At 46.1% G+C, this 20,489-nt stretch overlaps 1 protein-coding gene across 1 annotated transcript; it reads left to right on the top strand.

The window, feature by feature from the left end:
• Positions 1-269: 269 nt before the first annotated feature.
• LOC119401749 (transmembrane protein 45B) lies at positions 270-19,771 on the top strand. Its single transcript, XM_037668708.2, has 2 exons — positions 270-491; positions 16,761-19,771. Exon 2 carries the CDS (start codon positions 16,822-16,824, stop codon positions 17,641-17,643), a length of 822 nt encoding a protein of 273 aa, XP_037524636.1. The 5' UTR covers positions 270-491; positions 16,761-16,821; the 3' UTR covers positions 17,644-19,771.
• Positions 19,772-20,489: the final 718 nt, after the last annotated feature.

Consider the following 20,489-nt stretch of genomic DNA (forward strand, 5'->3'; position numbering starts at 1 on the left):
CAGGTTGAACACTTAATAATGACTCAGTTGGGTGTTGAGGAGGCCGCATTCTCAAGTCGTGGGCTCTGTGATGTTAGCAACAGCAGTAGGCTACTTGAAGGTTAAAGTAGCCACGTTCTCGCCTGACGACGGCGGGATTCAAAATGTCGCTAGCGGCACCTTTCTCGGTAGTGCGTCGATTGATCGAAAGGTCAAGGCATAAACGAGATATCGAGCTGTCAATGCAACTACCTCGCTAGAGGGCGGCCCACTGGGAAACGTGTTCGTTTGAGAGACGTCGTTACAGAAGTCGAGGAAACGTGCGCGCCATCGTACTAAAAAGCTGCTGGCTCGTTTAAGCAGTGGCGTTCTTTGATTTTTCTGGAGTGAACAGGTTGATACCTTCAACGTATCACCAACGTATCACCAACGGCTTTCAGCGTATCACCAGCCATTCTTATGTCCGTTTCGTTCGTCTGCCTTACGATACAGAGTCAAAGCGTGCCGTGAAGGTGAGTACGGTCCTGTTGAATGTGAATGTTGACGCGGGTTTCGTCGAAATGGCTGCAGCGGCGAGCTGTCGACGATGATTAGATAGATAGATAGATAGATAGATAGATAGATAGATAGATAGATAGATAGATAGATAGATAGATAGATAGATAGATAGATAGATAGATAGATAGATAGATAGATAGATAGATAGATAGATAGATGTTGTGTAATTGACCGATGGTCCCACGACAGCTTTTTACCTTGGGACCCTTGCCTGTAAATTTTGTTCCCGTGACTACTTTTTTGAAACCAATAACCCCGAATCTGGTAGCTTAATGAAGGAATGTGAAGAGGTCGGTCTAAGTGCTGTCACTTGAACCTGCAGTTCGAATGAGGGACAATGCCATTCTGTGACGTCATGATGCCTGCACGCGATGACGCAATTGACGACACCATGTGACGCAAATTTGACACCATTCATGTTGTCAACGCCGGACGCGAGATTTTGCGACTCACAGATATGTAATTATTTCGCCTTCATACACCACAACTCTAAGCAGTCGGAAGCAGTGGAACGAGAACAGTAGCAATGAGTATGTTTCTCACGTTGCACGGTATCCACAAGAGGTGTTTGTCCATGGTCAAAGAACGTCTCTTATCTTAATAGTTGAGTGTCCTTGTGAGCGTTGACTTCGGACATCAGGGCCCAGTTTTCTATACCAAAGAGTCTCAAAGAGGTTATTGATTGGTAATTAACAAGCTAAGGAGCAACCTCGATACTGGCATAAGGGAACTTATCATGCTGGGCGCGTAATGTGACGGCAAGATTCAGTGCGCTTTCGCATTCGTGTGTCCAGGAAGCGCATTTGACAACCGTATGCTACGCAACGCAGGAGAGAGAGGGGAGACCGAGGGAGACGCCCATGTCGTCTGCTCTGGCGTTTATTGGCTGCCGGTGCCGCGACCGCCATTTCCGCTTTGCCAGTAGCCGAGGGCCGAGGCGGCGGGCATTGCGGGCATGCCGACGTTGGTGGTTGATGAGTAACTGAGAGCCGCTGTTGTGTGGTGTTTTTGTGAATACGCTGGTGATCAGATAGCGTTTGGGTTGTTTCCAAACTACTGAGGCCGTAAGTAAACAGTGTCGGGCTGACTGCGTAGATAGACGGCAGCTGCGCACGCATCGCGTAACGACGAGTAGTAGACGTCCAAGACTTGCGCGTTGGAGCGAGACGTACGCCGAGGCCGAACGTTTGTTTGCCGCTATGTATATGCCGCATAGGGTTCCACAGCTTCGCTAATATCAAAGCTCGCTTTTTCCCGTAACCTCCACAGCATGTACGTCACGCGTGTTTAAAGCATGTCAAGTTTTAGCCAGTTCGGCTTATTTACCTGATGCAGGTACGGCCCTACGTTGCCGTTCATGTTTTGAGCAGTTTCGAGGCTACCGACGGCTACGCGTTCGATGCATAGCGATTGCACCTGATATTTTTTAACGATTAAGTGCTCGTTGGAACACCAAGTCAGCTTTTTACCTGCAGCGAGACCGGTCCGAAAACGTACAATGTTGTTCAGTCACTGTGTATTTCATGTTTTAAAATAAACTGCCTTGCAACTTGGCATTGCTGTGACAGTTCGTGACATCTCCCGTAGTTTCGCTAAATTTGTGAAGCAATCATTCTACGTAATAGTGCGATTGCATAACTTGCAGGTGACCGTGGTAACATAAGCAAAATCAGAGAGAAATGAGGTAGTTGTTATCTGAGCCAGGGAAAAAAAAGCTAGTTTTGACAACATACGAGACACAGGGGATAACATGTGGGTGACTCTTTTCACATAGCTGCATCACTGAAGTGATGGTACTCTGCTGTGAACAGAGTGGCTTCCAACTAAACACGGTGTGACGATACAGCATCAGATACGAAATTATGTCGAACATAAAGTGAGAGCTCACTGATGGACCATGATCAAGACTATATGACAGCTGAAGAGTGCATGAAAAGCAGTATTGTTCGTGATGAGCAGAGATTATCAGCCACCAACCTAGCGGCTGACAATGTTAACAAAAGTTTTTGGTGCACCATGGGAGACAAAAACAGTCAGTCAGTTTGTTTGCAGGCACTGTAGCACCAAATAGACTAAACACCGAAGGAAACACTAATGCTATATATATATATATATATATATATATATATATATATATATATATATATATATATATATATATATATATATATATATATATATATATATATATATATGTGTGTGTGTGTGTGTGTGTGTGTGTGTGTGTGTGTGTGTGTGTGTGTGTGTGTGTGTGTGTATGTATATTTAGTCTTTATCACACAGGCTGGGTTGTTGTGATAAAGACTATGAGTCTCTTGGCAAATACAGTAACCTTAGTTTTGGCACACTTGTGAGGTGACAAGAATGATCAATAAAATAAAAATTATATCACAAGCAGATGGTACAAAAAAAAGAAGACTAAATGCTGTTAAGGGTGACTTTAGTCACAGTAAATATCTGCAAGAGTATATTTATGCCAAATGTTTTATTCGTATTACCTCCACGGCTCGAGGGCATCGCAGAAGGGAGTAGAAAATTCAAAGCACACAAATAAAGTAAGCATTAGTAGTTTCTGATTATACAGCGTTATGTATATTGTTACATGTTTCTGAGAGGTTCAGGTGTTTAGAATAAGTAAGCAAGTACTAAAACACAAAGACTACCAATCATGGGAACAACGCCGTCGCCTTCCTCCTGTCTCAGCACTTCTTTTGTTTTCTATTGTGATCAACACGCTTTAATATTTCTACTCTCCCACACGAAGCCCTCCTGGTGAGTCACTCTTGATTCCTTCGTGTGAAGGGCTTCAGACAGGCAACATGCATCACCTCAGTCTTTGATGGGCACTGTCCACTTGAAGTAAAGAGTGAAAATTTGTAGTTAACTTAGCTAAGACGATCAGGGATGAACAGCAGTCTGGCATCGTCTGCAAGTAGCTTTTGACATAAGCCACATTTACATATTGGTGTTCACAGCCACACGAGGTCACCAAAAACATAGGTAATGTATTTGAGCTAATTATCATGGCATGTTTTGGAGCTTTCTCATGAAGCCCACATACATGAGCATGAGCAATTCGGAGGGCATCCTCTGCATGACGCGAAGTCTCCGCTATGGACGAATTGTCATGGATGGTAAAAGATAGTATCCAATGAGGTGGGTGAACTAAAAGGAGAAAGAAAAAGCTATAGCCAGTTGTTTTGTGATTGGCAGTGTTGAAAGTGTCCATCACACTAAATGATGCTTTATCGCCAGCTTTTGCGATATGAAGTGCCGTTTTATAACATATGTTGATCAATGTTTGGTTTATGCGGTCGATCAGGCCACTGCTTTGTGGATGATAAGGCATTGAGTGCTGGAAGTTGAACTACAGAAACAAGGCAATACTTCCACAACATCAGCTGGAAATTGGTGACCACAGTCACTTATCATGAGAGGCAGCCCATGTCGAAGTTTTACTGAATGCAGCATAAACTTGTGCTGAGGTGTCAGAGGTTAGAGCTGCTGTCTTGTGGTAGTGAGTCAGGTAGCTGCATACACAATTATCCACCAGTTGTCTATTGAAGAACACAAACTGTCCAATATTACATCTTGCCTAACACTCTGCAAGTACAGTGCACACAATAACATGCTAATAATTCCTGTTATCACAGAGACATTGTTAACATGACAAATAAAATTAAATTAAAAAGAAACATCAGCTGCAACCATCATCTCCGGCTCATGCCTGCTGGAGAGGTTGGGCCCTCAGTCCTGGCCATCCTGGGCCCCTATGGCTAAGCCTGTTTTCAGAGTCTGTGTATGCTGAGCTAGCTGTTGCTGTTGGCAATTTATTTATTTACCAAAGTGCACACAGAACCTTCACAGGCATTACAGTGGGTCATAGGCATTACAGTGGGCTTGTAAGGGTTGATCCCACAGCAACAAGCAAACTTGAAGGGAATCCATAGGCTGTTGTGAAACCTCTAGGTTGAAACTATCATTGATCTTTTGTCTGCATGGTTAGGTTGAAGTTGATTTGAGGCATAAGGAAGTAATTTCCTGTCTCACTAGTTCTCAAGAAGTTCCATTGTGAATGATAATGACAGTGAGTGCAAAACGGCGTCAGCTATTTTGGCATTGCTTGCAATGTTGGAAATGTAAGGTGCGTCGACGACAACGGACAAACGGGAGAGTACACACACACGGAGCGCCACTTCCAGCAATGTTTATTACGAAATGAGCACAGGGTATATATAGAGCACGTGCTGTCACAAATCATCAATGTGCAGTTGCATTAAAGTAAAACAACTCTTTTGGTGATTGTCAAATTGAAGCCCCGATAACACACTTACTGCCTCCTTTGATGGCTGTCTTGGCCTCAATCATTAATCTTACCCATTTATCGTGGCTTCACGCGACAACAGAGCAGGCACAGTGCTTTGTTTGCAGCTGACCATGTATGTTGACAGTACGAGCCTCGTGCAAACAAAGCACTGCTACCTTTTAGTTCGTCCCACTCTAAGCTCGTGAAACGTAGCATCGCCAATATGTGCTTGCTGAATGCTTTTAAGAAGTCCTGCCCACATAGAGCAACTGTTCATATGTTCACACCACCTAACCCTCTGCCACCCTCTGTCACTCTTCTCATCTCAATATCCATTTCGATGCTCTAGCTGACCATCAATTATCTGTCCTTCTCATGAAGTAACCAGCTCAGGTTCATTTTTTTCTCTTAATATCTACTAGGGTAAAGGCTACCCACGTTTGTTCTCTGATCCAGTCTGCTATCTTCCTATTTCTCAGAATTACACCTATCACTTTTCGTTCCATTGCAAGCTGCACGTCCTTAATGTCTTTGTTTATTTCTTATTCTCCAGGTTTCTGGTCCTCCACAAAACTTGATTAGAAATAATTAACCAGTCTCAAATGACGCAGCTTAACAGCTATCTTTGCAAGCTAATCATGTGGGAGTCTCACAGGGCTTAATTTCAGGCCTTCCTTTATTTTTGATGCTTATTAGTGACCTATCTACTATTTTTGCTAAAACCAAGTGCATAATTATGCCGACGACACAACCATCTTTACACCCAGGATATCCAGCAGCCACGCTCTAGTGTAACCTTAAAGAGGCAGTAAAGGCAAATATTAATTCGACGTGCATTGTTGAGATAGCATTCCCGAAACCTCGTAGTGCTTGTTTCGTGCATCATTGCATATAGGCTCATCCCAGATGGCGTTTGCATTGAACGTACTGGTACAGGGCGTCCAAAAATTGTTTATTTGAAGGGGCCGGGTGGCAAGTGTGTGCCGGTACTGCATGTCTTGGTTCTCGTCATTACATTGCTGTTTATGTTGTTATTGCTGCCATTGCTTCACAAGCTTTGACTCTCTGTGATAGTACTGATCCTGAACACTACTTATAACAACAGTACCTGGTTTTTCCTAGCACAATAATAATCTTATGCCTGCCGTTGGGAGGAATTACAGCAAGTTCGCAATCCTCTTCTCTAGCATAGCAATACGGCATTCATCACAGAATGCTCACACTTTCTCTACATGAAGCAATAAATATTAAGTCCAGAAATGAACCAACTGCGCAAATCTTCTAATTAATTCTCAGTATTGCTACCTAATAGCAGCAGTTATAGAAGACACTTCGTTCACGATTACAAAGACGATCAGAACGAGAAATACTGGAGCAAGCTGTTTGTCTTGTGCAGTACTACATGCAAACGCACTTGTAAATACAGCTGTGTATAGTCTTTCCCATGCCTCTCTTTTCATGTAACAATATTTATATGTCATTTTGCTGTATACCTTTTGGTTTGTATAATTTATATTGACAATGCAATGAGTGTTATGTCAGGTTGATTTTTTTTGTTACTTTCTCTTGTATTTTTGCTTGTTGAAACACTTTTGATTATTTTACATGCTTTTTGTTTAAATCAGTATTTCTGTTAAATTTAGTACAAATTCCTTCTTATATATATAATCATCTTACTTAATTTTCACTTTCGCTGTTCACATGTCTACACTTATTTGCCATTTTTGCACAGTAACCATATATTTATGTAATCGTAACAGTTCATCCTGCAGTTTTTCTGAATTCTGGAACCTGCTACTGTGATATTTTTACCATGTAGCTCCACCATGACAGTTTCAATAAACTTGACATATTAGACTTGATAACGTACGTTGTGATTGAGTGCAAAAATAGTGTCTTGAGAAACGGAATATGATTACAGAGTACAGTAGCGCATTGAATTGGGCTGGATGGTACATTACTGAAAGTGAAGAAAACAGTGCTCAAAATGGGACGATGATGAAGAGACAAACGCGACATTGAGTTACGTACGTCTCCAGTGGACATTTTTACACAGCATGATTTATGCTGGCCCTGAAAGTTTTATACGGATATCACAGGGTGAATTTTCAATCACGTTTCTTAATCGCGATTGGAGTGTTTTGCGCAAGATGCGGAAGGGGGCCATTCAGGATAGTGAAATTTAATAACTATCGCGGCTTGATGACGTCAAAAGTGCTGATATGAAACTCATATCGAGTATTTCATTTTTCAAGCAAGCGTGCAGCGGTACGCGTACTCGAGCCTCGATCGTACCGACCCCCACTTCGCGTATGGATTAAGGCGAGTCAGTAATGATAGTTTAAACTCGCAAGTATAAGCATTTCGAACGCGCAGGCGGCATCTTATGAGCAAGCAGTCTGTTAGTCTCGATGAACGGCAACGTACGGCCGTACATAGGTAAATAAGCCGAACGAGTCGTTTCGCCAAGACCAGAATACTGCTATGAGAATTAAAACTTGACATGACATGCGTTAAACGCGCGTGACGTACATGCGGCGGAGACTACGGGAAAAAGCGAGCTCTGACATTAGCGACGTTATGGAACCCTAGAGGCAAACAAACGTTCGGCCTCGGCCGTACGTCTCGCTCCAACGCGTAAATCTTGGACATCTATTTACTCGTCGTTACGCGATGCGTGCGCAGCTGCCGTCTATCTACGCACTGTTTACTTACGGCATCAGTAGTTTGGAAACAACTCGAACCGCAATCTGATCAACGGCGTATTCACAAAACACCACACACAGCGGTAGCGTGGCTACCCTAACAGCTCCAACAGCGGCTCTCAGTTGCTCCTCACCCGCCATTTACTGCGAGGCGTCAGCCGCTGCCGTGGCAACCGTGCGAAAAAATTTCAACCAAAGCGGAAATGGCGTTCGCGGCACCGGCAGCCAATGAACGCCAGAGCAGACGACATGGGCGTGTCCCCGTGGTCTCCCCTCTCTCTCCTGCGTTCTGTAGCATACGGTTGTCAAATGCGCGTCCAGGAATCTCCCAATGAAATATATGTAAGTTCGGTGACACGTCGATATCCGAGTAGAAGGTGTGCTACCTCCTGTCGATACTGCTCTCGGTACCTCGGAGAGCATTATTCTGATGGCCATGCGCGTTTGGAATGATATGATAATTTTTGGGGTATTACGTCACAAAACCACGATATAATTATGAGGGACGCCGTAGTGGAGGACTCCGTAAATTTCGACAGCCTGGGCATTCTTTAACGTGCATTTTAAATCTACGTACACTGGCCTCTAGCATTTCGCCTCGGCGTGTTTGGAAGATCATTATGCTTGTTTGTTGCTTTGATTTCGGCAATCAATCACCGAAAGCTGTAAGTAAAATGTTCCACGTCGCGAATTTCTTCGCGCTGAACTTGATGCAGTTCAAGAGCTTTAGACAAAAAAAAACAAGAAACAACACGCTGACACGGAAAGTCTTAATGTCCCTTGTTCTTCGCGTGTCATGCATGCTATTTTTCTTGTTTACAGCAGGGCTGTGATGCTCGAGGTTGGCCGTGGGTCGTGGATAGAAAATCATGATCATCATGAACCGGCACGCCCTCTCTTCGTCCTCTACTGTTTTGCTCCCAGAACACGCGCGCCGAATTGTCCGGCGTGGATGCGATAACTCTGATAGGCGAGAGAAAGAGTACAGAGAGAGAGAGGGAAAGAAAAATAGAGAAGAGAGAAATTTTTGGTCAGAAAATTTGCATGACGAGGTGAGATTCGAACCTGCGTACCCACAATCCGAAGGCGAGCATCGTAACCACTCGGCTATCCAGGCACGCAAGCTGAGCATAGCTTAGCCTTGTGTTGTATAATATAGAAAAGGGGTGGGAAAGGGAAGTTAAGGTGAGGAGGAGAGATCTGGGGATGATGAGGAGGGAAAGAAGGAGGGGAGAACGAGTACATGGAGAGAGATAAAGACTTAAAAAGAAAAAGAGACAAATAGAGAGAAAGAAAGGCAAGAAGAAAAAATTTCACCATCTCCCACTAAAGGGAACCATGTGGGGATGGGAAGCAGCGCGTGGGTCGACTTAAAGTTCGGTTCATCACGGGCACCTTGCCCGATGTTAACGCGTCCTTGCAAGTAGAGTCTGCTAAAATCTCGTTCCCCGACGCCATCACGTGATTGCTGAGAGAGTGTAGGGGGAAGAGGACACAGCGCCTTACCCAGCCCCTTACACAGGCCCGAACGCGCTAGCGCCTGCCAGCACACATGGTTCCCAGGAGTGTAAGGGGGAGAGGCGACAGCGTCTTACCCAGCCCCTTACACAGGCCGGAACGCGCTAGCGTGTGCCAGCACACGCGGCTCCCAAGCGGATGGTCGCCGATGGAAGGACGGACACAGCCCCGAGCGAAAGCTGCTCGGGGCTGACACACACACAGAAAAGCGAGTAAAGTGTAGTATAGCAAGGAATGGGAAAGAGAGATGTGAGAGGGTAAAAGCCTAGCCAAGCCAGGATCAGCTAGGTGCCCACCAGCGCTGCTGTGACTCATCCTTGCACGACTTAGTGCAAGCTGGGCTAACTTTTTTCACTTAAGCGCTGGAAATGCATGAAAGTTCAGCATTGGAAATAGCTCAGCAAATTGCTTTAAGTACTGTTCTTCGCATGGTATGAGGCAGATGTGCCAAAACAGCGAGCTTGTTATCTCTTAGAACCTTATTCCAATGCACGTCCGCGTTGCAAGATCCTTTTGTTCGTGCGTTGTAAAAGCAGGTTTAATAAGAACTTGTTGTTGGGCGAGTTGGTGAGTACTTAACATCGTGGTTTAGCTCTAAAAAAAGACAGACACATGTGAGGAAGCGCCTGCCCTGTCTCTCACATGTGTCTGTCTTTTTTAGCGCTAAACCACGATGTTATGTAAATGGGAACTAACAGACATGTAAAGCAGGTGTTGTAAAGCAGGTGTAAAACAGGTGATGTAAAGCAGGTGCTCTAACACTGCGTTTCTTTGTCTGCCTCTCTTTTCCCCCCTCCGTGGGCGGCGCTGTTTCCTTTCAAGGTCAGAAGAGGCAACGACTGCGGCAACGCCAGAACAGTGCTCTGCAGCTGACGAATGTGTCTGCATTGACAGATTTATGGGACCGAGGGGCGGTGCCTCGGAGGAGAGGAGAGGGAGAGAGGGCCCCCTTTTCGGGGCGCGAACACGAGCGCGAAGATGCACCCGGGATTTGGGGCAGTCGCAATCAGAGGACCCAAAACGACAGGCTAGGTTTTTCTTTAACCCTTTGACACGCCATGTACACAATTGTGCGCGCCACTTGTTTTTGCCATTTGTAACGACTAGGGGCTAAGAGAGAGCAAAGCACATTCAGCTTTGGATGAAAGGAGCCTCCTGCATAATAAATTTTATTGCGATAGCAATTATATGGACAGTCTCGGCTGGATTTTGCCGTCGCCGCCATCATGCACCGTATATGTATAAGTATATATATATATATATATATATATATATATATATATATATATATATATATAAGCCCCAAAGAAAAATAATTCAGAAAATGCTTCCGAAACGCGGAATCGAACCAGGGACCTCTTTCTCCGCATCGAGTGGCGCTAACCACTACGCCATGAAACGCACATCCTCCACGTTGCTAACGGCGAGCGTTATATACACACCTACCGCTGGACGGACTCCGAGACGGCAGGCGATAATAAGCGTTTCTTCATTACCAGCAAGATGGCGCTAGATGCGGGTCGCTCGCTCGCTTCTTCTTATATTTGCGCAGGGAGAACATTGCCCTTCCACTGTCTGCTCGCGCGGTTTTCTCGTGGTGAGGGGAAGAGCAATGTTTCAAGCTTTCACCGTGATGTCCGCGCTCATGTTACGGAGCGTACGAAAGTCACTCGAGCTCAAGGGACGCCGCTAAACGAACAAACAGAAGATGAGCGCGTACTATCAAATGTCACAGCTCGACACTTGAAGCACGCTAGTTTCCTTCGCTGCTTCGGCCGCCTTTGCAACAGGAGCGCTGCTCAAACTGACAGTATCCATTGGCGAGCCTCACTTCATATAGCATTAATTTCTTGCTATCGCATTCATTGCTTCGCCCTTGCGGCGAAACTGTGACTTTTTTCATATAACTTCATTCTGGAGTGCATTGTAACAAAACCGCCATTTGGGCTAGTTGGTATCGATTCATCTTGAGATTAAAGAAGGGGAGGCGCAAAATAAAACAGGGACTCTAGGTGGAGTGCACTGTTGTATATGATCAGACTGCTAAAGGCACTACATTGTTCGACGAGTCGTTCGACGTGTCCCTTCTCGAGAGCCACGTCAAAAGTTTTTTTCTTTGCTCCAAATGGACATAGCCGAAAACGAATTTGCCCTATATTTCTGGCGTAAGATTTCATTCTTTCAATGCAAAGAAGGATCACGAATCACTTCACAATAAATAGATATTTAACTACGACTGAATTAGAATTAATTACTACAACACACATAAATCGCCTCATGACATTGTTTTTGTTGCAATAGAATATCGCGTGCCTTGAAATAACGTATCGATTTGACGCATTTGTAGACAGTTCTTCATAGGTGGCGTCTGAAATGGTTAACGCTGGCCAGCCTCTTTGTATTCCTCGCCGAAGCAGTTTTAGAGCGCCTATTTCTTTGTTCTTGTTTACATTAATAAGCTATTCACTATCCAAGACGTTCTATGACTGTTTTTTCATGCGACAGCAGGGTAATCCTTTCGACACTGAGCTGTCGGCAGCACCGAGAAAAGTGCTTCCACACAGCGAATTTCTACACATTCTGTGAAGGCGATGTACGAAGACTGGAAGCCGTGCACGACAGCTGCAGTAATGACTGTACTTTGCAATAGCATAGTCATTGTTAGAGGCCGGATTTTTAGACATTAAAAAAGCGCGTTTTAGGCGCCAATAATAGGCGGGCCAAATTGCGTTTTAGGCCTCAAATACTGTAAAAATGGGCGCAATAAACATTAAATAAATGCAAATAATTTCAAAGAAAGACGTGCGGGACCTCTATGTGCGACAGGAAAACAAAAAAATATTGTTTAAAATGGCACACAGATGCCAACAGCTGAACACAGGGGCGTAGGCAGAAATTATTTGCATGGGGGGAGTGGCACCTCCTTGACCTGAAGGGGGCCGGGCAGGCAGATGTGGTCGAGTGCCATTTTGTGCTCTGTATGCCATGGCAAAAACATTTGGGGGGAAGGGGGGGGGTGCACGGGCCCGGTGTGCCACCCCTTGGTTACGCCACTGGCTGAACATCGCCGGGCAATTTTCATTTGTCCCGCACTGCTCGTAGAACACGATCTGTCCGCTCATTCATTAGCATGGTGAGCCAAGTGTCCACTGTTCAATCGACACACTCCTAGGTGTCTCTTTTCGGCATAACTGATGCATGACCGCTAGCGCCATGACAGAGCGCCGGCGTATGCTCGCCGGCACGCCCCACTTCACTGCTGCTAGCGGTTGTTTCGGGGAGTTGGTTTAACTGGAGGACTAGGCTGAAGCCCATAAAGTTCCGAACAGTAAGTTGCACGGCAACATGAATAATGGTCTCAAACTGCACCCGGAAGCAAAACTTGAAGCTCAGTAGTGTTCATATAGGCACCAGTTATGAAAATAGGCATTCATAGGTATTTGTAGGCATTTAGGCACAAGCGCCAAAGTATGCATTTATAGGCACTATAAGAACACTGTGCACGCCCTTTTTAACGTCTAATTCATGCTCATATATGAAAGTGGCGCGATAGGAGTGCAAGGAACAAAAATGGTAGTGGCTTAGCTCGGCTATGCCAGGATATACGTAGCGTGTGCTAAAGTTCAGCTGATTATTCTTGGCTCTCCTGGTTGTCTAGGATTAGCTTGATTATCATGCTTACTGCTGCTTCAATGACTCCCACACGGTATACGCATTATGTTACACATGTATATTTATTTTTTTGCTCAACGCCATTTCTCTTTGCCACAAAGACGGCTAAGTGGTCAGTGTAGTAACGCGCTGCCGTCTCTATGGCCCCAACCCCGGCGCAGCGTCAGACGGCCACTGCGCAACGGAGGCGCACAGCTGGGCGCGCGCCGGCGCCAGTATGTCTGCCGGTCTGCCGCGGCAATGATGTCACTCCGGAATGCCCACATCGGCGAGGCGCGCGCGGCGGCTCCGCTGCGCCAGCTGTGCGCCGTGTGACGTCACTGCTCCTCGCGCAAGCGCATAACGGCTTTTGTACACTCCCGCGAAACCGCTCCGACTCGGCCAGTGTAGCTAACGCTACGAAAAAAAAAATTATGGCAGCTTCGCAGGAGTGGTGCCAAGCCTGAAGGAACTGTGGAGCTGGACAGCTTTCTTTTCCTTATTTTTCTTTTTTCTCTCTTTACTTCTATTTATTTCTATTTATCTTCCTATTCTTTCCCATTCTTTCACGCTTTTTCTATTTCTCGCTTGCTTCCTCGTTTTTTTTTATTTTTACATGTGGTTTCCCCTGCATTACGCCAAGCGACGACAGCATACGACAGCCCGGGCCCTTAAAGAGCTCCGCACTTAATATCATCATCCAGGCGCTCGAAGAACAAGAGGACGGAGACTTCTGTCAGATAGATAGATAGATAGATAGATAGATAGATAGATAGATAGATAGATAGATAGATAGATAGATAGATAGATAGATAGATAGATAGATAGATAGATAGATAGATAGATAGAAACGCTCAAAGTGCCTTTGGTTCGCTAAGAAATGCTTCGCATTTAATAACACTTCATAGTGTAGGCTTATGCCACAGGAGCGAAGAGACGGCTGAACCAGAACCGACGCCAGCAGGGAACGCGAGCCATGGCTTCACACGGTCGTTCATGTAGGCTCCCTATCACAAGCCACAGCCAAGCGCCGTCTATATCTTCCTCTCTTGCGGTCGCGCGCTAGCAAGTTTGCCCGCCGCCCTAACGAGGGCGCGACAATAGTAAACCATGTAGCCCTGGACCAGGGGTCTCAAACTTACCTCAGCTAGCAGGCCGCAGCCACGAAATTCAATCCCGAAAGGGCCGGGAGAGTGAATGTTGAAGCGGGGGGCGGGGGGGGGGGGGTAGGTGAGGGACGGTTGAGCAAAATGTCACCCAACGCTGACATTTGGAAGAACGCATTTCCCATATCTCATATATGGATCATTTCTGAAGGCGACTGGATTCAAACCTGGATGATTCAAACCTGGACCCCGATTGTAAAATATAGAGATTTTGCTCCGTGGTTTCGTTTCGACACATGACCGCACGCGGTGCCTCACGAAAAACAATAATGCTTGAGACCAGTCCCGTTCCGGCAGCTTACCCGAACAATATTAGATGTGACGCATCTTATAGCGGAGTTCAATCCGGTGGTGTGCGGCGTGACCACCCTTACGCGCATGCGCAAGCCCTCTCCACACACCTCCTCTCCATCTCCACTCCCCCTCTCCCATCCCCTCCCCACCTTCACATCCTCTCTCCACTTCTCCCCTTTCCCTCTCTCCCCTCCCCCTTTCCCCTCCCGTTCTCCACTTCCTCTCTCTCTTTTGCCTCTCTACCCTCCCCTCTCCATTCCCCCTCTGAAACGCGGGCTGTACATGCCAAAGCGCTGCTTCGCATCGCATCAGGTCCCCTTTAGCGGGAGATGGCGTGATTTTTTACTGCAATTAGCCCCGAGAAGTTGGGGTGGCGCCGCCTGGCGGGAGGCGCGGATGACGTCACGGCAAGGACTCTTCGACGCCCGCCGTGACGCGCCGGCATATCACGCGCTTGCTTCGTGCGCTGTTCCGCTGTTTACGTTCGCTTTTTGCCTGTCTGAAGCTTCAGATGAATGAGCATCGATAATGTTCCTAGTAAAACGACAAAAAGTTATATGCATCTTTTCTTCACAGTCCCCAACGGTGCCCGCGCGCCGTCGTGCACACTTTGAAAGGGGTGATCAGGTTTGTTGTGTCGCGCTGCTAACTTCGGGGATGAGTCTGATTCTCGACCACAGCAGCCGCATTTCGACGGGTGTGAAAAGCAACATTTCTCTACTTAGATACAGGGGCACGTTAAAGAATTCGAGGCGGTAAAAATTAATCTGCAGCGTGTCTCACAATCATGTCGTGGTCTTGACACGCAAGACACTTTATTCATATTATTAGGTTGTGTTGTTCACGGGCGATTCCTTTAAAAATATGATGGCTTCGCCTCCACAAGTGTTATATGCATCGGACGCATCCGCGATCGGCGGACAGCGTTCTTGCCAGTGTGCCAAGCCCCGCGCACGATTACGAAAGCGCATGTAGTATTGAGTTTCGTAAAATATCTCGAAAGCGCTCGCCCGAGAATACTGCCGCAGTTGTTGTGTTTGTTTTTCTTGCGTGCTCGCTAACTCATCGTGTTGTTTAGTTTCACGTTTTTGTCGCAATAATTTCGGGGCTTCATTTTAAAACATAAAAAGTTGAGGTTAATTGCAGAAATTCCTTATTGGTTTCACATTGTGTCTTTATGCAGCATCGTAGCAACGGCGCTGTACACTTGTATAAGTACTAGTTTAGATAGTCAGCTCATAAACTATTTTTTTCTTGCATTTGATATACCCCTGAGCATCATGAACCTTTATGTGGACATGACGTGCGAGACCATTGATTGACTGATTAAGGCGAAGGACGTTCAATTAATACGTGGGCCACGTCACTGAGAGTGAAACAGTTCAAAACGCTCATTTCGACTTTCAGGCGTTTGTTTTGCAGACGATTGTTATCAACAGTGCGCCCACGAGAATTTAACATTACCGCTCGTGACCCGGCGGTTGATCGGACCAGCAGTTCATGCAAATCGGGGTACACGGCCACATCGGACCAGCAGTTCATGCAAATCGGGGTACACGGCCACATAATCCCAGACGAGTGTTGAGAAGAAATGTTTACATAATCCAAGTATACTAACACATCAGAATTTCCCGAAACCATTGTGTGCGTGGCAGTATTATTTTGTTTAATTTACCGAATGTATTAAGTGATTCGTTACGATAGACAGATTCATCTGAAGTCTTCTGTAGCAGAAGGCGCAATTCTGTCAAATCACCTAGATAATCTGCAAAGGCAGACGTAACTTGTACAATGTATTTAGTGAATTGAAAACGTCCTAATTTAATTTGTAATCTGCGGGACGCGTGTTCTAACCGTGGAGTCTACGCCAAGCAGTAATGAAGTTAGAACCATCCATTAGCGTAAATGTTTTAGCAACGATGTCTTGGAGTACGCGGTGAAAACAACAAATGTCTTGCTCTCGTGCGTCACCATTTTCACGGCGAAGCTTCCGTTCAGACAAGAATTCGCCCATTATAAGCTATATTATCGAAACTTTCTACAGCTTACTAAACTTTCGCTAGTAGCGTAAACTTCAACCTTCTCCCTTGGGAGATTTCCATCGCAAGAATAAGCAGTAATCACCACCGTATCGTGAAAGAGCGGGTACGCGGCGGGCGCGAAAAAAGGCGATCCTCGGCCGCGGAGCAAGCGAGTTCTTGCCATGACGTCACATCGCCGCGACTGCCGCGCCGCCAGTGTTCGTTCTCGGGGCTAATAGGCGAGTAAATAATGCGAGTAGCAGTTCACAAAGACACAAATGCTTTATTCCTTGTGAAGCCGCGGGCCTCTAGCGAAACCGCCACGGGCCGCGTGTTTGAGACCCCTGCCCTAGATGATGTCATGTTGCCTTCTACCCTGATACTTCTTCGAGACATCATAAACATTTAGCGCGCAGTGCTTTGTTCAGCTTTCTATGCCTCCCCTTCTCCTTGAACTGCCTGCTGCTTAAACAGATGCAATTATACAGCTTCCTCATTGAGTCAGAATCGCTGACTACAAAGCGCCGATGTTCATGCTTGCATTTCTTCCGTTCATTTGCAGGACAAGTGACAATTAGGAGTTGTCCTCAACGTCACCACCCTCTACTGGTCCGTCACATACCATGAACAAATTCCAGGGCCACGCAGTGACCGGAACTTTCTTCTTCCTTTTCGGAACGTGGTGGACCTTCGCGATGTGGCTCAATTACGTTCGCAAAAGGGAGAACAAGCAGCGTTACCTAAGCCGCTGTTCGTACGCGGTGCCCGGCCTGCCCAGAAAATTGAGCATCGAAGGCATCGTCAAGATCATCGGCGCTTCCGTGTGCCTTGCCAGCGATCTTTCCCATATATTCAGAATCGACCACTCCCTGAACGCAGAGAGCGTCCAGCATAATTCTATGTACGCGTTCTTCCTGCTCAACGGTGTAGTGGACGTCATGTACAACGCCGGGTTCCCGTTACCTCCGCACGCCGACTACGTGGCATTGCTGCTCACCATCACCTCCGAAGGCCTCATGTTCCACTTGCACCTGCAAGGTAAACCTCTCCTCAACGTCATGATCCATACTCTCTTGGTTTACACATCAGTTGCTCTGGTGGTCTCCATCGTAGCCGAGATGTGTCGGCCCCGAAGCGTTCTGGCGTCCCTGGGTAGAGCTTACGTTTGCGTACTGCATGGGACGTGGCTATTGCAGATCGGCTTCATCCTCTACAATCCGCTGCCTGGATACAAACCCTGGGAGGTTGATAGCCACATGGACTTGATGTTGGCCGCAAGTGTATTCACGTGGCACATGATGGCTGTGCTGGTCTACGTTGGCGCGTTGGGCGCTGTGGCCTGGGCGGTGAACCGAACATGCGGCAGGTTCTGCAGTGACGTTGTCTCCGTGGATGCGGAGGAGGTCGGGGACCTCCATGAAGCACTTTTAAAGCATGGCGTATGAAATCACGGCAAGGTGATCCTCAAGGTGCTTGTTGGCGACTCGGCGGACGACGATGAACTTCATCATTGCTAAAGAAAGAGACAAACTTTGTTTAAGTATCCTTGCGGGGGTCAAGGGTGGCGGGGCGCCTGGAGACGAGGCCCTCTGTGACCCCCCTTCCTCAGGTGGTTGCCAGGCCTTCATTTCCGTGGTGATTTTAAATTTAGGGTTTGTGCTGTGTTTTATTGTGTGAGTAGCTAGCTGCGGGACAGGCCCGTATGATATTGTCAAACTAGGTGTGAGGCGCACCAGACGCCTTGCATTGTGGCATGTGGACGGCGGGGTAAATCCGGCTGTATAGCGAAGGACAGGGGAAAGTGCGTGTCTGTAGTAGACGCCAGCTGATGGATCGCTGCTTATTGAAGGATTTGTCTGGTAAGTGATAACAGCAGTGACGGCACTGCCTTCCCCTTAGGCTTCTGCAAACAGCGTGAGAAAGCGATTGAGATTTGCCATTCTGGGGCGTCATTCCGAAACGATCACTCTCGGGGACACCTTCACTTCCCAAAGTTTCTATCGGATTAGGCGCAGACTTGTCGCCGTCTACGAAGTACAACATTTCTGACCGCCCGTGTTGGTAGTTTCCAGAGTCCAAACCGCTGTGTCCTACAGATGGTGGGATGTATCGGGCAATATATTCTCGCGAAATCTCGCGGGAGTAAAGGTTGTCGCCGAAAGTTTACATTCAGGAATACGGCTTTTGGGTCTTATTATGTAAATCAGGAGCTGGTGTCAGGAGCGGTACCTCCCAGCACAGAACTGATTTAACATCCAGTAATGACAGCAGAGAAGAAGGGACCGCTCAAGTTTTCAGATGATGGGTCTCTGGACCAAAACTTTTGTACTATTGACTATTTCCTAAGAGTGAAGCTGTGTATGACTAGGCTACCTTGTATTTTTCCTGTCCCTCAACAAAAACGTACGTCTCACATATATTGGGCAAACTCAAACATTCTACACCGGTCACGAATAGGTTTGACTCTGGCTAAGAACATGTCCAAGGTTGTACGGGAGCAGATCGGTGTGTACTATGGCAACCACAAGGCCATCGCCACCACTATCACGACCAAAATAGATTGACTCACCGATCAAGGCAATTAATGACCACTGATCAGCACAATGAAAGTCTGTGCGTAGCTTTCGTCGCGATGACCACCGCTGAAGACAATGAAAGAGCTCGTTTTTTTTCAAATTTTTGTGTCACATTTGCGTCGTGTGCTCAACCGCTTCTCTGGTTGTCCACCTTCACAGAGTGGAATCACCCACAATATCTTGCCCCTATCTTTGTTGCCACTTTATATAATGGTGGAATATTATCGCTCGTCAAGTACAAACACTGGCGGGTCTCTGCGCAACGCCACCTTGAAATTGAGATTGCGTCGTTTTGTTACGGGTCTTGTCCACCACGTGACAGCAATGCCTTCACGGAGCAGAGAATGCGACATAAGAGAACTTTTTGTCGCGGTGAGTTGGTATACGTTGCGCCTTAAAGCAAGTGTGAGCAGAGAATGCGAAGCAGCCTTTTTGTAGATACCAGAGGCCAGAGCTCGAAAGTTTAGTAATGACATGAGCGTGTCTATAATACTATGTTGCTATACTGTATAGAAAAGGCAATGATCCACTTATGGTAGTCTTTTACACATCATAAGTTCTCTCTTGCATGGTGGGCTTTTAGAGTTAAAATAGGAAATGTTACTTCGTTAAACATTGCATGCTAATTAGATTCGTTCTTGTTTCATAGCTGAAACATTTTTTACGGAAGCGCTTCTTAATGTATTGCATTAATTTTGCTTAAGTTACGACATGTACTGCGTCGTAACGTTTTCAGTTGCATGCGTTTTATACTTTGCACAAACTGATGTATATTGTCATGTATTTGCATAATGTTCTTGTTTTGATCTGTTTGCTTTTCTATTGTATTGTTTCTACTAGCTATTCTGTAATATTTCCTTGCGAACGTTTCTTTTTTTAACTTCATGCTGTAACTTGCATTTATTATACGTATGTTTATTATTAGTAGTTCCCCCTAACAGCTTCATAGGAATGGTGCCTACGGATGTAATAAACCTCACAAGTAATGTACTAAGAATGTGCTTATGTCGTTCATTGCTTGCGCTTATTGTTTAAGTGGAGCGCCAATAGCCTTACCATGAATTGTTGACTATATATATCTATAGCCCAAACTAGCATCCTTCTAAATCTGGACAGAACAAGCAGAATATACGATAGCACTTGTTTCGTCTTGACTTTGTTCCTTGGTCTTTTTTGCATTACAATGAACTGCAAACCCGGCCAAACCTTCTCCCATCTGAAGTGTATAAAGTGCAAGTTTTTATTTCTTTTCACTCCGCAAAACAAATAAAGCCAAATATTCAGTCAGTCACCTAAATACAACTCCAGCCATTTGAAGGAAATTGAGATTGATATATGGGCTGACTGATCTCTACATAAATCTTTAGTGGCAGTTATTTCTGCTTTGTTTTGGGAACAAGAGAACAAGGCATGGGAGTGGGAGATGTAACTGCTGTCGTGAGCAATGAGTAATGACTCTTTCCAACGCAAAATATAACCTTCTTCGTTTCTTTTGAAGTGCTTTGTTTTCAGCTCTTTCTCTTTAACTCGGCGTACCCGATGAAAGTGAAATATGAATGAGCCCCGCCAACATACGATCTATATCACGACCTGTTTACTCCGGAGTGTCCGAGTAACGATTGTGCACCGCACAGATGATGCCCCCGTCTGCGTGCCTCTATAATGCATGCTCAAAACAAGCACGCTCCGGGTCAGGGCTCTTCGAGTGCGCCGCG

The sequence above is a fragment of the Rhipicephalus sanguineus genome, chromosome 8, assembly GCF_013339695.2.
Source record: "Rhipicephalus sanguineus isolate Rsan-2018 chromosome 8, BIME_Rsan_1.4, whole genome shotgun sequence".
Classification (NCBI taxonomy): domain Eukaryota; kingdom Metazoa; phylum Arthropoda; class Arachnida; order Ixodida; family Ixodidae; genus Rhipicephalus; species Rhipicephalus sanguineus.